The sequence below is a fragment of the Monodon monoceros genome, unplaced genomic scaffold, assembly GCF_005190385.1.
Source record: "Monodon monoceros isolate NGI ecotype Baffin Bay Population unplaced genomic scaffold, NGI_Narwhal_1 Super_Scaffold_2, whole genome shotgun sequence".
Classification (NCBI taxonomy): Eukaryota; Metazoa; Chordata; class Mammalia; order Artiodactyla; family Monodontidae; genus Monodon; species Monodon monoceros.
The window spans coordinates 40,908,878-40,922,817 of NW_021703776.1; the positions used below are offsets into that span (position 1 = coordinate 40,908,878).

Here is a 13,940-nt window from a genome sequence, read left to right on the forward strand (position 1 = left end):
ACTTTTTGGCCAACCCAACCCAATATAAACACCAGTGGCTTTTTCAGGAAAGCAACATATGTTCTGGATTTCCAATTCATTTTTTCCCCCTCATCCAGCAAAACTCTTAAGTTTTAACAATAACTGAACCAAGGACTCCAGATATAAAGATATTGAATAAGACAATATCTCTGGTCAGAAGGTTCTCATAGGCTAATGGAGGTAGATAAAAAGTCTTAAAGAGTGTTATGTCTACAACACTGTGGAACACAGAGGGTAGAGTACAGCCCCATCTGGGCGGTTTGAGAAAGAGAAGGTTCACAGAGGCAGGAAATCCAGTCCTAAAGGATGACTTAGCAAGATGATGGGGCAATGAGGCATGGAGAACAGTGTATAGGAAATGATAGAGGAGTGAGAAAGCAGCATGTCAGTTCATGGAAAAGCAAATAGCTTTCAGTGGATAGAATTTAGGGAAAACATGAGGCAATGGTGGAGGATGAGAATGTTCTCTGCTCTAGTAAGAACTTGGCCTTCAGCTGATCGGTATCAGGGAGACTGTGATGCTCATATTTGCATTTTAAAAATACACCCTTGTCTTCAGGATGGGTGATTGGCTGCAGGGGAAATGGGACACAGCAGGCGGCCAGAGGAAAGTGTGAAATGGTGTGGAAGAGAACATGGGGTGAGGCAATACTTAGTATGTTGAATAAATCAGACTCACTACCTGGATGTGATTGGAGAGGGAGTGCAGGCATTAAAAATAATTTGGAAACTTCCCATTTAAGTTGAAGAGATGTGTAGCTTCTCTTCAAGATGGAGAATGAAGAAAGAGTTCTAAGATTCAATTCATGAGTCTTTTACTTCAATAAGCTGAGAGTGATTCTGGACTTACATGTCTTACAGTTGTTTTAAAGTTCAGATAAGGTGGTTATATGAAAATGTTTTCTAGGAGATCTAGGCAAATATGAACCTCCATTCTTTTCCCATCTCAATTGTTTATTGAATTTATATTGGTTATCAATATATAAGTAAGTATATGAATAATGACTTTCACTATCAAAAGTCAATATGAATTTTTAAGACAATTTCTGAAGAATACAAAACACATTGTCAACTTAATAATAATTCTTAGGGTTACTGTAGAGTTTGTACAGGTCTGGCAAGAGGAATCTGATCCCAAGGTTACAATACTAGAGACTTTCTAAATAGTATGCTTTTTAAAAAAAAATCTTGACTCTTTATCTGGTTTCTCTCTACTTTGATTTCTCCTTTCTGCTTACCTTCCTCTCAGTTTCATTACACTGATGAGTTTTGATTTTGCAATGGCTTCTGGAGGTGCATTGCATATAGTGCTACTGAGACTGTTAAAAATTAACCATAGTATAACTGAATCACCTTGCTGTACACCTGAAACTAACACAACATTGTTAATCAACTGTATTCCAATACACAATAAAAACTTTTTAAAAGTCAACCATAGCAATCTCCACATTTCTATGATTTAAAAAAATCAGGATGATGCCAGGGACATTTATGGAGTAGGAGTAAACGTACATATACCTTACATTAAAATACAGTTCGTTATACTTTTAATGTATCAATGTTCTTAACTCTTAAACTATAAAAACCTTCATAAACCAAGGTTTATCTTTTATATTACATTTAAGCTTCACCACAATGAATGCAGTAAACTTTCAGTATATACTTTTACCAAGAAAAGAAAATGTCTATCCTCTGACCCCAGTTCTCATTTTGTTTTACTTCTCTGGAAATCTTCACGAATTGTTGGTGTAATTACTTCAAGCTGATGTTTAATTCTCTTATCCTATAGTAGGAAACGCAATAGAATGAGAGGAGATATTTTAGAAGAGTTCATGAGAGTTTGGTGGTATCCCTAAAAATAGATTCAAAAAGGGGAAATTTGGGAGTTAAAGTGCCAAAATACATGTTTAAGTTGATTAAAATGATAAATTATTAAAAACATTCTTAAGATTATATTTATGGAGAAAAATGTTAAATGGGTGTCACCAACTTAAATGTTTTTGAGTTCATAAAAATAAATAAACCCAAGCATTTTCATTTTATTTCTCAACCTCTTGTTAAAGTGTTTCACAAACAAGTTTAAATAAGATATGCTTCAGTTAAGGCTTCAAAGTAAGATGTAAATTGTAATATGTGGACAGTGATTCATTCATTTACTTCTGTGTTATATATTTCATGTAAAATATGCATTTTTTTAAGATTTGGTTAAAATGCCTAGAGCTTGATGTGGGGTCGGGGGTGAGCATGTTACATAAAAGCAAAGCAGTCCTTCGAAACTTTTCATGTTGGAAATGCATGCCAAAAAATATAGTATATTTAATACACAAAGTCAAGCATGAGAAGGATTCTAAGTGTTGGCATCACATTCAGAATAGCAAGAAATTAACCTCAGAAAGATTAAAGAAAAAAATCTGCTGGTTCCTTGACTTCTTTGCAGACAAAGGCTCATCCATTCTTATCTCCTTTGGTATCTCAAGTTCTCCCTACCACCATAACAGTTAAAAAGGTAGACTGGAGAGTTGGTTAGAACTCAGTACAAATCTCTGCTTCTTTAGTCAAACTTCTGCTAATTTGAGACAGTAAAATTAAACTTATTGAGCTTGAGTTTCCTTTAGAGTGAAAAATACATATTAATATCCATGTCAGAAATATGCTGTGAAAGATATAAACTTTCAGTTATAAAATAAATAAGTCACAGAGATGTAGTGTATAGCATGGTGACTATAGTTAATAATACTATATTGCATATTTAAAAGTTGATAAGAGAATACATCTTAAAAATCTTCATCACAAGGAAAAATGGTAACTATGTACAGGGACAAATGTTAATTAGACTTATTGTGGTGATCATATACAAATATTGAATCATTATGTTGTACACCTAAAACTAATGTTACATGTCAATTATACCTCAAAAAAAAGAAGGCTGTTGGCACAATTAGCTGAGATGATGTATATAATATTCATAGCATGGTGCCTGGCCAAAGATGAGCAATCAGTAACTATTCATTGAATGAATGTTTTCACCCAGGTATAAAGAGAAGTATAAAGGGAAGTCCCACAGAGAAGTGAATGATGTTAGGTAGGAAATCCAGATGAATTCGTTTTATATAGCTGCCCTTTCAAGAGGCAATTCAGTTCTAATCAAACCACAAGAGAATAAAGGCAAAAAAATCTTAGAGCAATGCTTTTCAAATTTTACCTGTATACAGATCACCCAGGGATCTTTTTAAAATGCAAGTTATGATTTCTGGGTGGGATCTGAGAGACTGCATTTCTAGCAAACTCCAGATGATGCATGTGCTGCCTGTCCACTGAATACACTTTAGCAAAGTCCTAGACCACTTGAATGCATGGTATTTTAAGAAATACTGTACTTAAATCCATATTTGTCTAGTCCAGCATTCTGTTTCCTAGAACAACAGCTTAAACTTAATTCATTTATTCACATAGTAGATCATCTAGTGTCTACTAGGTGCCAGACACTGTTTTAGGTTCTAAGTATAAAATAATGAACAAGACAGATAAGAAACATGCCCTTATTGAGCTTGTACTCTAGTAGTAGGATCAGATAATAAACATGAAAACAATTACTTAAGATAGTTTCTAGTGGTGATTAAAACTATCACGAAAATAAAATGAATTTACTGTGAGATTGTGTATGGTCAGTTAAGGCTCCCCTAGCAAGGAGACAATTGAACTGAAACCTGAATGTTGAGAAGCAGTCTGCTGTGTGAAGATATGAAAGTTTCATGAAAAAGGAAGAGAGAATGCAAAGGCAACAGTGAAATTGATCTGTAGGAGGAAAGGAAAAAAAGTCACTGTGTCTAGGGCATAATGCCATTATTTGGATGCAAGACCGTGATGGGCAATCAGGAGCGATTAGAGGGGCAAACGGGCAAGGTCACACCTGACCAAGTTGTGGGACCGTGGGGGGGGGGATGTGTAGAGGGGGGACTGCCAGGGAGGAAAGTGAAGTAAATGCTGAAACCTTGGAGGTTGGATCCAAAGTGGGTCTTAACAGCTCCACAGAGGGTTAAGGTGGACTCTAGAAGGAATTGGCTTACAGGAAAGTACACCTGACTAAGCAGAAAAAAGTGAGTGAAAAAGATCTAACATAAGGTGTGGGACACAGGTTGGGGGAAAAAAATAAAAGACTAACTCAAAAAGCAAGAAAGGTTAAAATTGTACATCCCTTAGGTTTATACTACAAGAAACAGGAATGTATTATTTATGTCATGCAAATTAATGTAATTGCACACAGGTAGCACACTCTCCTCTAATGTTGCAGGATGAATTAAATTTTCCTGAATAGAAATGATTAAGTAACTATTATAGAAAACAGAAAACTATAATTCCTGGTTGACTATAAGCCCCAAACTTGCCTTACTTTTCACAGAATATTGGAAATGAAAGTGAATGAGAGTAGACAGAACAATAAAAGATAGCAACAAAGGAAATAAGACATATGCAGGCCCCTCTTTGCACTAAGAAAAAAGTCTAGTACACACAAGAGTCATTATGTAAATTGTAGAATATTAACATGTTTTGGAGTATAATGATTTTTATATTGTATCTACCATACAATCTATATCATATCATTTATTGGGATATAAGCCAAACTCTAAAGCCAGTAAAAGCAGAATTAAAGGAGATCTTCTTACAGATCAGAGTAACTAAAGAAGAATGAATAATATAATGGTGACCAACAGTCATTTTAGTGAGTCTTACTTACTAGTGAGCAAGCCTAACAATTTAAAGGCTTGCAAACTAGTGGCTACTAACACGTAAGTGCATTCCAATTGCCTTCTGATTTAGCCTAATGATTTAAGGCCCTACAAACTAGTAGCGATTAATGTTAGAGCATTTCCAATTGACTTCTGATTTTCTGTCTTTGTTTTTCAAATACATGAATAAAGGACTGCCCATTCAAAAGATGCTCCTAACCCTCCATCAGTGACAAGCAGCTTTGAGTCGTTGGCTTATAGCAATGAAGAAGGGCATGATTAGTCACCCTTTCTCATCTGAATGCCTAATGCCTCAAGGCACACATTTCTGATACACCCATCCTGAATTATGGATATATTCTGTGGCAAAACAGCAGATTAATTTTGCCTGTTTGTATATTGTTTTACTCTGTTCCATTGACCTCATTAGCACCTGTACTTACCAGCTAAGCCACAGAGTTCAGACGTTTTCATACTGTATTTTGGTCATTTATTTGTAATTCTTCTAGTTTTCTTTGCCATTTATTAACAGCAACAATATTTTCTTCCTCACTGACCTTTTGTATATATCCTTTCATTTACTTAAACGCTAGATGAGTGCTGGTCTCTAGAGCTCTGTGAGTAACAGAAAGAGTGGACTGAGATGAAGCTAGAAAAGAAAACAAGAGCCACATCATTTGAGGTTTCATAAACTTTTAAGAAATCTGGCCTTCATCTTAAGAGCAGTAGGAAACTACTGAAGAGTTTTAAGCACTGGAGTGACACAGTCTTACTTCTGCCATTAGCTTACCTTGTTGTTTTTCCCCCCTTTCCCAGTGGGATCACTGTAGCCAGTGGTTTTATACTATCATCCTATTATTTATGTTTCCTGGCTATTTCCAACTAATGGACTAGTTTTTTAATGAAAGAAAAAGGTTGCCAACTGTACAAAAATAAATTCTGTGGGAGACACAAGAGAGTTTGCAAAGAAGAGAATATGAGTTGGTTCAGGAAAACAAATGGTACATGCTATGGATGGGTTCATTATTTGTGAATGATGGCTCATCTGCAATAATGAAATAAAGGGGGGTAGACATATTTCTTTGATGCTATTTATTGCAAAGATTAATAATATAAGTATAAAAATCACTTCCTGGGCAGGTATCACAGCATAAAATACTTGTAGCAATGTGCTTGATCTACACACCCAAACACTGATAATAAAGAAGCCTCATTTAGGAATCAATCGATCGATCTATCTATCTTATCTATGTGTCGATCTATTCATTCCTGGTATTTTTTTAACATCTGGCTATAGTATGCAGTGACTTTTTTGGTTTTGCTTTTAACCAAGAACAAGAGGGAAGTAACCTAGTTTATGTTGGTGCCCAACTGGTTTCAGTTGCTCATTTTACATTATTTTAAAATGATAGACTATTGGTGATGATGTCTTTCCCAGGAGAAGAAGTTGACAGACAGCTGTGCAGAGACGCTATCTTCCCCATCCCTGTTGCCTGCGATGCCCCGTGCCCCAAGGATTGTGTGCTCAGCACGTGGTCTGCATGGTCGTCCTGCTCCCACACCTGCTCGGGGAAAACCACAGAAGGGAAACAGATACGAGCACGGTCCATCCTGGCCTATGCAGGAGAGGAAGGTAAGGTCACCAGCTTCAGAAGGGACTTAGGTTTCTTCCAGAAGTTGGTGTGCATTATCTTTGTGTAGCCTGGATACGATGGATGTTCTACAAAAATCAACTTCCAGAAATCCAGCAATCCAAGGAGATTTAATATCTGTTGACATATTGGGCACCTTGCTCCTGTTCCCCCAAATTAACCTTGAAGATAGATCTTTAATAAAAAAGACTTTGGAAAGTGAACTCACTTTGCCTTTTCTCCCTCCTAATAATTCAAGTTCTTTCTACTTCAAAGTGTTAAACCTGTGAAAAAAAATTGAAAATGACTCTCCACATTGCAAATGTCAGGTTTCATTGTTTTTTCTCTATTTCAGTAGTCAGTTTTCCCCATGAAATCGTATTCTACCTTCTCATAAATAGTAAGCTTTATTTTAAATAATCACCAGCATGACTGTTGCTTGACTAAAAATTACATGGATTTTCTAGCATTCAGGTTCCTGAGCATAGGCTCTGAGATCCAGAATGTAGACTGTGTTCATTTTTAAAATACTTTGCTCCTAAATCACTTCACCCTATTGGGTGAATAAAGCACAGGTTTTTCATATATTCATAGTTCAGTTGTTCAAGCTTTATTGTCGCGTAATACAAGGCTCTTGGTAATTGTCTCTCAAGCTTGTATCCAGATGCTAATTTGGCCTCTGTGTGACTGGGTGATATAATGTCATATTTAATCTTGTCATTCTGGAAAATAACACAGGAGTAAGGAAAACGTAGAAATAAGTCAAGTTCTGTCACATTAAGGCATGTTCTGTCTCAAGAATATAGGCGTACGTTATTTAAATGTTATCAGGCTGAATGACACTTCTCCATTCACATTTAACACTAGTAAATAATGATTTCTATTTGTAGTAAGCACATGTTTCTTTATGTATACCTCCAAGTAATCAATTTTGGAGGAGTTTTCATATTGCCTATTTCATTTTTCTGTTTATGAAGCATTTTAGTGATAGAAATCTGCTAGTGTTCTTACTTAATCAAACTTGCTATCTGTGTATGTGATTCTATGCAAAAATATAACTGCCTTGGACTTAAGACATAGGAGAAAATTTAACATATTTAAAATAGTCAACCTGTGAGAAAATTTAGAATTTTCTTTAAAGTGTCCAAAAACTTTTTTCTTGTCACCTCAATATAATTTTAATCATTTGCTACCAAGAGAAAAATGTATCTATGGAACCTAATAGAAAAATAGAACCTTTTAGAGACAAAATTATATTCCTTATGTTGTCAAACAATAACTCTAACCTTGTATAGATTATATTCAGACTTCACACTCTATCAGCTCAGATCATGTCTTAGGCTTCATTAAAATTAGATCTGTGGTCACCCTGCTTCCTATAAATCCATTATACTCTGCAGACACTTGCTGTGTGACTAGTAATAAGTGACTTTTCGCCCTGTGAGTCACATGGCTGAGATTTTGCCATGTTTGCAGAACTCACCAGATCATTATTTCTATAGACATGATGCTTCACACTGAAAGGTCATAGAATGCTTTAAAGGCAAAAATTTATGATTGTTGTTTGGTATGTATCATCCACTTAGTTTGAAAGTGCGCGACTTCGATAATTTTTAATGAAGGCTAATAGCTGCATCATAAACAGCCCGTGCTGGAAGATTACAGATGTGTATATAGTTAATCATAAAGGCATGAATTCAAAACATACTTTTAAATGGAAACTGTAGAGGAAACTCTGACAATGAGGAATCTTTTGCTATTTGTCTCTGTTAATAACAGCTACAAAAACTGGTATAATTATGTGAAATATTTAATGAAGAATTTATCTTTCAAGAATGATATAATACCTGTTATTTGCTGGACACTGAAACACATTTTCTTTTCTTCAAACTAAGCCTTTTCTAATTCTGAGCTATTTTTTAAATGAATTAGGAAGTGCGTTTGCAGGAAGTTTTAAAATATGTTTCCCTGCCAATTAGCTAACCCTTTATAATTCTACACAAAAGCATGTATTTCTATTATTCCCCAAGAATTAGTATTTTGTATATGCCATAAATGTTCTTAATTATCTGTGGATCAGAAAATTAATGTGATAACCTTAAGGGAAAAGATCACCTTAATAAAATTATATATTGAGTAAACATAAGACATGAAATTATACAACTTTCTCATGAAATAACTTACAGGACAAATGTATTTATCTGGATTTACAAAATAAATGCTGCAACCTATACATTTGTACTTTTATTTATCTCAGTAATATAACCTCTTTGTATTAATAAGGAAACATTAAGTTGTACTGCAGTAACAGCCCATAAGTTCAGTAACTTTAAAAAAAACAATTATTTTTCCCTCTTGGGAATTTTGCTGCAGTGACAGGTGACTCTCCAAGGCAGTCTGTCCCACATGAAATGTCTCAGCATTGCACCTGCATATGAAGGCCTACCTCACAATCCTCATGCCGGAGGAAGAAGATAGCTGGGGAGTCTATCTGCTGACTTAAAAGCATCAGCAATTAAATTCTTTCATCCAGAAGTGATTTGTGTCATTTCCACTGACATTTCACTATCAAAGCAAATCATATAATCATGACTTGAAGTTGAACCTAATTTTAAGCGGGGCAGGGGAAATAATAGTCCTACTGTGTGCTAGAAAGAGAGGATCGCTGGCTACTGGTCTTACCCCTGGTTTACCTGTCTTTTTTTTTGTATGTCTGTATGCATGTGTGTGTCTACCTCTATGTGTATATCTATTTCCATATATGTGTGTGTGTGTGTGTGTGAGTGAGATAGAGGATTATTCCATGTGGCCCCAGTGCAGTAGCTAAGCTCTCCATTGTTAAAATGTTATGACTTATTATTTCTTTGTTCCTATTAAAAGAATGATAGAATAGTAGAATAGCACTTCCTTTTCCTCATGTTATACTTTCTTTTTGCTTTCCTTCCCTTCCTTTCTAGGCTCTGTATCTCTCTTCCTGAACAATTTTATATGCAAAATCATTAAGTGGAACCAAGCAGTTGAGCATCTGTGCCAGCAGGTGGGGGGTCTGCAGTGGTCCAGAGTGGGTTGTCAGAGCCCAGGCTGAGTGAGATGAGCATCCCCAGTAGGAAAAGGATGGCCTGGCATGAAGTGTCAGAGACACTGAGAAGTCTAAAGGGGTCGGGGTGGGGAGGACCATGGATTATATAAGAGGGTAAAAGCAGCTACCCAACACAGGATGCCAGAGCACGAGCAGGGTGAAGAGAGAATCCCAGCGTTGAAGCAGCCAGCCCAGTGTGGGGTGAGGAGGGTTTCAGTAATGTGGGGTGGCCGAATGCAGGGTGTCAGAATATGGGCAGAGTGATGAAGATATCCTATGGGTACAGCAATGAAGATGGCAGTGAGAGATTGGAATAATCTGGGGTCGGGGAGTGACCAAATAGGTACATGTATTAAACATAATAGAAGTTGGGTTTCTTATTGCTGGAGAAGGGAGTTATAAGTATGTTAAGAAAGAAAACTAGGGCTTCCCTGGTGGCGCAGTGGTTGAGAGTCCACCTGCCGATGCAGGGGACATGGGTTCGTGCCCCGGTCTGGGAAGATCCCACATGCCGCGGAGCGGCTGGGCCCGTGAGCCATGGCCACTGAGCCTGTGCGTGTCCGGAGCCTGTGCTCCGCAACGGGAGAGGCCACAGCAGTGAGAGGCCTGCGTACCAAAAAAAAAAAAGAAAACTAGGATAAACCCTATTGTATTATATTGGAACTTGAAGTTATCAGTGTGAATTCATGGTGTCCAATTTATAAATCTAGGCATAGAAATAAAATACAAACATAAGTATGATGTATATTCATATTATGGATGTATACATGTATTAGCTCTGTCCACTGAAATGACATGAGAGCAGCAGGACCACAATAGCAATAAGTGCATTCAGCACTCAGATCTTGGTGTCTAATGCCGTTCTCCAATGAAAGGAACCAGGGCTTTTTGGAGAAATAGCTGATTCTAAGGCTGAGATAGGAAAAGTACAAGATGTGCCTGGAGGATCTTGTGCCAGAAAGGAAGGAAGAGGAGAATATGTCAAAAGGTCACAGAAGCTAGCTTGAAGGGTCTCCCACTGGCCACATACAGGAACAATGTGAATGCCAAAATAACGGTAACAGCTGGTTATAACTCTTAAGAGAGGAAACCATGGATCCATACTTGATATAAATAAATGTATTAATTGAAAGTCTGATGAAGAACATTATATTTACAATCTTAAGTATCCTCCTAAATGAAGAAGTTTGACAGACACCACCTTAATCCAGTGATCAAAGTTTACATCATCAGTAATGGGGCACATGCAAAGCATGTGTTCCTGGTGTGGTACAATGAGAACATGACATCACATCTGTAACATCCCTGTCACAGGTACGTATTGTAGAATCTAATCATGAGGAAAGATCTGACAAACCCTAGCTGAAAGACATTGTACAAAATAACTGGCCCTTAAACTTCAAAAGTGTCTAAATTATGAAAATTAAGGAAAGACTGAGGAAGATTGAAGGAGACTAACAAGTCGTAACATCTAAATGCAACACTTGATTCTGAACTAGATCCTTTTGCTATAAAGAATACTTTGGGATAATTGGCAAGCTTGAATGGGCCTGAGGATTAGATGGAAATAATGTATCAGTGTTAATTTCCTGATCTTAAATATTGAATGTGCTTATGTGTAGGAAAATGCCCTTGACTGCAGGAAATACACATTGAAGTTTTTAGGATAACAGGGTATCATTTCAATAACTTCTTCCAAGTGATCCAAGGGAAGAAACTGTTGATAATACTTTTAATTTTCCTATAGTATTGAGGTTGGTTCAAAGTTAAACAAAAAATAATAGAATGAAAACAATTTGAATACAATTGCTTTTCATAGCATCTTGAGTAACATTATGTAACCTATTTTGTGTACCGGCAGTACACAAAAATGTCATAAAATGCCTCTTATTGAAATATTGTCATTTGGAAACCAAATCACAAATGATAGCAACTGGAGATAGATAATATACTGGAGAAAGTAAAAATATTTCTTTTCAACTTAAAAAAAAAATTGTGTGTGTGTGTGTTTGTATCTTACTTCCAAAGCGTTGACTTTTAGTTAAATAAGGTTAGTAATTTGCTTTTTGATTTGTTTGATACTTTGAGGTAAAAATCTTCCTTGTATTTTGTAAAACTACAGGATGGATTCCAAGAGCTACTTCAGAATTATTTCAAGAGTTCTAAAAGGATGCCGTATTTTAACATTTAAGTCTGGCATGTTTTTAATATAAATAGTAGTAAGTTGAATTTTAATGAAAAATGTAAAACTGATGTTAGGTTTATGGCCTTCTCCATTTTTTTAACTTGTGTTACAGATTCTTAACACACTTGGTTTAAAAAGGAAAAATTATTTTCAAAATGTTTTCCACTGAGTATAGCAGTAACTTCTGTTAGTTTTCATTATAGATTCAGTTATCCTTACAAAGCAAGAAATGAGAGAATATTTATTTTTGTAAAGTTCAAAATGAACTGATATTATAGCTTCAGCAAAATGTTAGTGTGTCTTTACACCCGCTTTGTACATGCAGAGAATGGAGACAATTGAATAAAATTAGGCCAAAATTTTTCTCAAACAATTAGTATCTTCAAAAATTATATTTTGCAGTATAAAACATTGGGAAGAGGAATATTTCTACTTTATCTTGCTTAATTTTTATAGTTAAATGATTTTAATTCTAAGAATCAGGGAGTATTTATATTTCCTAGAGGAATTTGAAGAACGCAGGATCTATTTTATGTGTATATACACACATAACTCTGACTTCTAAGCAAATACTACCACTTCCTCATCTTCCTACTACCGACTTTGAAAAAGGAGTTCTGCTTCAGTCTGTTCCTACAGGACCACCAGGCAGGATTTATGCAGACTCCACACTGGGACGTCTTCTACCTTTTACTACAAGGGGAAAAAAGTGGAAGGGGTAGGGGCTGCAGCAGGGTCTCTTGAGGTTCTCTATGGCTAACGCTCTTCCAGTTAAATTCCCTGAAATCATGCCATTGCCAGCGTTCTTTTCATCCACAGTGGTCTGCTATCAAAGTGATTAGGGCTGCAGTAGCAGGCAAAGTTACAAGTATCTTAAAACTGTAATTCATAGTACACTGTAACTGCCTCTTCTTAGCCTGAGCCCCATCCACTTCCTTATTGCCAGTTACTTCCCTGTGTGGACTCTCTACTCCAATTGACTGCATCAATGTTACTAATTCCCAGGGTCATGCCTGCCTGAGTACCTTTGCTTTTATTTATTTTTTCTTCTGCTTAAATAAAATCCTCCCTTCCTTCTCTCCCTTCCCAGAACTTGGCTTATTAAACTACTACTCCTTCAAAACTCATATCAATGCCTTATCTCAATAACCTGTCATTTTTAGTACCCCCCAAACTAATGTAATCTTACACTTTTGAATCCCAATTATACAAAATACCTCTTTTAACATAATTATTATATTCTACCTAGAATTATACTCATTTTTTTGCTCAACTTATCCCCCTATTACTTTTCTCCACTGCATTATAAGATCCTTGAGAGTAGCAAGAATTATTTCTAACCCCTCTAGATATCCCTTGAAGCGCAGGTAACCATTGCATATTGCAGTCAGTATATAGGTTTCTAATTAATGTTTTGAAGAGGTTCTTTTTTCTTTCAATTGGCCATCTAAATTGTAAGGACTTCAATGTCAGACCCAGTAACACCATAGTTCTGTTAAATGTTTCCTAATCAAGCTTTTTATGATCTTGATGTGGGGAGGAAAAGTCGCTTTTTAATTCCTAAGAGAGAAGTTTCGCATAATAGTTGGTATTTTTCTATGGACATGAAAGTTTATTTATATAGCAGGATTTCATCAAAGTATTATAAAGTCTTTCCTTTTGCTGGAATGATAGAAAATCTAAATAGTCACATTAGTATGAAACGTATGTTTTTATGTATAAGAGGACTTTTTTAAAAATACGCTTATCACTAATTTTGTCACAGGTGACATTTTATAATCTCCCCAGTACTACAGAAATGGGAATATTCCCAGATGTCTGGAATTAGATCTTCCCATAAATAATAAGTAAATTCAGTATTGTATCTATCAATTTTTCAACCATAAAATTATTCCCCAAACAACATGACCGTGCTGCAGTGACTGATCACTCCAAGCCATGCTTTCCAAATTGCCACATTGTTGTTATAATTAAGACCACATTGGGGCTTATCTGTGCAAGTACCTTGACATCAGCCCCAAACTGCTGATGCGGCTTTAGCGTGGATCGGGGCAAGAAAATAGATAGTCTTTATGTCTGTAAACTTAAACAGTTATCTTGTAGCTCCTGGACACCTTATGCTGATGTTGTAGAAGTTCTTATTTTTTTCAAAGCCAAGCAGTGAATTCCAATGTCAAAAACAATTCAGAGTTTTAAAACCACAATTTAAATAGCATACGTATACTCAAAGTGAAAATGGGCTAAGTAAAGACGCACATTATTTTGTTGAAGAAGGATACTTTCACCATTAATATGAA

At 36.0% G+C, this 13,940-nt stretch overlaps 1 protein-coding gene across 6 annotated transcripts in view; it reads left to right on the forward strand.

The window, feature by feature from the left end:
* Positions 1-13,940, forward strand: part of THSD7A (thrombospondin type 1 domain containing 7A) — a 713,490-nt gene that overhangs the window by 601,946 nt on the left and 97,604 nt on the right. For all 6 annotated transcript variants that reach the window (XM_029233858.1, XM_029233859.1, XM_029233854.1 and 3 more), the window contains one exon: positions 6,187-6,381. In XM_029233858.1, the coding sequence (XP_029089691.1) occupies positions 6,187-6,381 (195 nt within the window). The remainder of the gene's footprint in view (positions 1-6,186; positions 6,382-13,940) is intronic.